The sequence below is a fragment of the Sycon ciliatum genome, chromosome 12 (assembly GCF_964019385.1).
Source record: "Sycon ciliatum chromosome 12, ocSycCili1.1, whole genome shotgun sequence".
Lineage (NCBI taxonomy): Eukaryota > Metazoa > Porifera > Calcarea > Leucosolenida > Sycettidae > Sycon > Sycon ciliatum.
This window is the reverse complement of record NC_088654.1, coordinates 4,914,014-4,918,069: the sequence shown is the minus strand read 5'-3', so window position 1 is coordinate 4,918,069 and position 4,056 is coordinate 4,914,014. Positions and strand designations below refer to the sequence as shown.

At 52.1% G+C, this 4,056-nt stretch overlaps 1 protein-coding gene across 1 annotated transcript; it reads left to right on the top strand.

Annotated features, from left to right (window-relative positions):
• Positions 1-339: 339 nt before the first annotated feature.
• Positions 340-3,816, top strand: LOC135827881 (uncharacterized). Its single transcript, XM_065340317.1, has one exon. It carries the CDS (start codon positions 340-342, stop codon positions 3,814-3,816), a length of 3,477 nt encoding a protein of 1,158 aa, XP_065196389.1.
• The last annotated feature ends 240 nt before the right edge of the window (positions 3,817-4,056 follow it).

Here is a 4,056-nt window from a genome sequence, read left to right as displayed (position 1 = left end):
TACGAGGAGTGCGTCGTACGCGCCCACACCATCTAAACTAAAGGGAGTAGTAAAAATGTTTATTTTACTCCTCGCTATGCTCAGAGTACACACAGCGTACTCCGATCAAGCAAAAGTTTCTGGATTCAACTAGAACCCACGACAGATTTGGACGCGTTCAAACAGAACGCGGACGAAGTACTCTAGATGCTTTTCCTTTTACTTGCTCATAATTTATTTTCCTTCGATGAAGAAAGGTGGAAGTAAGTTTGTTTAGTTGAAAGTACATTTAGCTACAAGATGTCCCAACCAAGCCGAGTGATGCGAATGTTCGAGTTCGAGCTCGAGCATAATGCGAGAATGCTCAGGAACTACGTCTGCCATCTTGGTGCTGGAGAGTACCAGGATGCTAGCGTTTTGTTGCAGCTGATGGACAGGAGCCTCAGTGAGCTGCTTCGCGATGACGTCCTCGAGTTTGGGAGATACAAAGTAGCTATTGTCCTTCAACTGCGCTTGTTGAAGCAGGATGGTGTCACCGGTGACAAGGTGTTCATCAGCTTCTTCGTGCGCACGCGAACCACCATCGTCCTGAATGATGATGATGTTCGTTACAAATTGGATAGTGCTGCAGCAGAGATCGATGCTCAAATCGATGAGTTTGTCCGGAATGGATCGGGGTGGATCGTGGATCACGTCGAAGCCGTATATCTGGAATTGTCGAAATTTGAGCCGATGGGAGGTGGAACGTTCATCCAACTCCCCCAGCACATCAAGGCTAAGACAGCCTGCCTCAACATCATCAGCAACGACAATCGGTGTTTGCAGTGGGCTCTGCTGGCCGCAAAACATCACGAGGATGTCGGTGCAAACTACAATCGTGCAACGAAGTACGTTCCATACGTCGACGAGCTGAACTTTGCTGGCGTAGAGTTTCCAGCTAGTATGTGTGCCATCACGACGTTGGAGCAGAACAATGTCGATCTCGCCGTCAACGTTTTCGGCATATCGGATGATGGGAAGACTGTCGTTCCGCTTCGTCTGACCAGAAAAGGCGATCCTCAGGAAGCCATCAATCTGCTCCTGTTTTCTGGTCAAACTGAGGACGAACGTAACGTGCAGCACTGGGTGTTCATCAAGAACATGAGTCGTCTGGTACACAACAAAAGTCATCATTCACGGAAGGTGTGCTACCGGTGTCTGAACGTGTTGAGTACTCAGACGGCTCTGGAGAGTCACCAGCTGCATTGTAAAGACCATCTCATCGCGCGGGCGGTGATGCCGCAGAAGGGTGAAAAGCTGCGTTTCACGCAGTACGAGAAGCAGCTTCGTGCACCGTATGTGATTTATGCTGATTTCGAGAGCATCATCACACCTCATGCTGAGCCTAAAAGCATTGGGGGGAAGACGAAGCAGCACTCGGAGCACATACCCTGTTCTGCCGCATACATCGTCGTGCGCAGTGATGGCACCGTGACGGATACGTTCCAGCATACGGGCGAAGATTCAGTAGAGCAGTTCCTGACCTCCCTGGAACTGCAGGAAGTCTCCATTCGTGAAGACTTGGAGAATCGTCGCCCTATGAACCTGACGCCTGATGAGGAGGCTGGTTTTCTCAGCGCCAGGGATTGCTGGATATGTAAACGTCGTCTCGGAGGGGATCGTGTGCGTGACCACGATCACATGACGGGTGCGTTTCGCGGAGCAGCGCACAACTCCTGTAATCTTCAGCTGCGCATCGTACCCGGCAAGGTGAACATCCCGGTGGTGTTCCACAATCTCAAGGGGTACGACGCGCATCACATCGTCAGTCATCTCGGTAAAACGAAGATTGACGAAGTGACGTACCAAGATGCTGGAGACAAGGAGCACACGGAGCAGCGCGGCTCCATCAACATCGTTCCGTCCAACACGGAAAAGTACATCGCTATGATGTGGCGGCAGTTCGTGTTCATCGACTCGTACGCTTTTCTCAGCACTTCGCTGGATAAGCTTGCGAAGGCAACACCTGGAGAAGCGTTCGTCCGCATGCGTGATCTGCATGGGGGGGATCCCGAGAAGACGGATCTTCTGCTTCGGAAAGGTGTATACCCGTACGAGTACATGGACTCGTTCAGCCGCTTCGACGAGGAGAGTCTCCCCCCACGGGAGAAGTTCTACTCGTCGCTGTCCGAGGCACACATCACCGATGACGAGTACCGTCACGCGCAAACCGTCTGGAGCAGGTTTGATTGTGTCACTCTGCGTGATTATCACGATCTTTACCTGAAGACGGACGTGTACTTGCTGGCGGATGTATTTGAGAACTTCCGCACCACCGCCATCGCCACGTACTCGCTAGATCCGGCCAACTACTACACGCTGCCCGGGTTTGCGTGGAGTGTGCTGCTCAAGGTGTCCGACGTCAGTCTGGACCTGCTGTCTGACGTGACGATGCACACCTTCATCGAGCACGGCATCCGCGGTGGAATCAGCATGAGTGTGCAGAGGTACGCCGAGGCTAACAACGATCTTATCCCAGACGGGTACGACCCCTCGAAGCCTATGACGTATCTGCAGTACGTCGATGCAAATAATCTGTACGGCTGGGCCATGCAGCAGCCCCTGCCCATCGGCGACTTCAAGTTCGTGGAGGACATCAGCGATGATCTCGTGGACGACATCGTCATGACGCACCCCCACGATTCGCCTGTGGGATATATCGTGGAGTGTGATCTCACGATTCCCGATGGTGTGCACGATGCGCTAAACGAGTATCCTCCTTGCCCCGAGAACATGTGCGTGACGGACGACATGCTGTCGCCGCATCAGCAGCAGCTGGCGCAACAGCTCGGCTTGGGCAAGCAGAAGGAGAAGAAGCTGATGCTCACTCTGCTGCCAAAAACCCGCTACGTGTGCCACTACGTAAATCTGCAGGCGTACGTGGCGCTTGGCGTGGAAGTGAGTGAAGTGCATCGCGTCCTCCAGTTCACGCAGCGTCCGTGGATGCGCTCGTACATCCAGCTGAACACCGATCTGCGTACGAATGCTGCATCGGAGTTTGAGAAAGATTTCTACAAACTCATGAACAATGCAGTGTTTGGCAAGACGATGGAGAACGTCCGGCGCCGCTTGAACCTGAAGCTTGTCCGCTCGGAAGAAGAGGTGGACAGGCTGCGGCGCGCCATCGTCAAGCCAACGTACAAGCGCAGTATCGTGTACGACAACGACCTGGTGGCGGTGGAGTTCTTCAAGTGTAAAGTTCACTTGAACAAACCTATCTACGTGGGTTTCTCCATCCTAGAGTTGTCGAAGGTGCTGATGTACAGCTTCTTCTACGACACTCTGAAGCCACGCTATGGTCAGAACGTACGGCTGTGTTACACGGACACCGACTCGTTCATCCTGCAGTACGCCACGGCCGACCTGTATGCGGACATGAGTGACATGATGGGTCAGTACGATACGTCCAACTATCCGACTGACCATCCTCTGCACTCCCTCGCAAACAAGAAAGTCGTCGGCAAGTTCAAGGATGAGCTGGGTGGACGCATCATGAGCGAGTTCGTGGGGCTTCGCTCAAAGATGTACGCGTACACCGGCGAAGAGTCAGCAAAGCGTGCGAAGGGCGTGAAGAAGTCCGTCGTGAACGATACTCTGCAGTTCTCGACGTACAAGGACTGCCTTCTACGCGATCAGCAGAGCATCGAGAGAGAGATGAATGTGCTGCGCAGCCGGAATCACCACATCTATGGTGAGACCATCCGCAAAGTGGCGCTATCACCGTTCGATAGCAAGAGGTACATCCTCGACGACGGTGTGAGCACACTTGCGTATGGCCATTATAAGATACCGGCATAACACATCTTAGCGTAGCGACAGACCATTCGCTCACTTCATGAAATACATAGTGTTCTCATAATATTTGATTTTCACAATATTTTATTCTTACGCAACCGATTAACTTCCGATTTTCTTAGCCATTCATCCACCTTGGCCGGATAGCCTTTGAAAGATACTATAGATGTATTGCGCTTCGTTTTAATCACTTTGTTCAGTCTCAGTCCGGTTTCTTTAGCTCGTTGCAATTCATTTTCATAG

Excerpts from the sequence above, each read along its gene's own strand:
- LOC135827881 (XM_065340317.1), top strand. The coding sequence starts at position 340 with ATGCTCAGGAACTACGTCTGCCATCTTGGTGCTGGAGAGTACCAGGAT.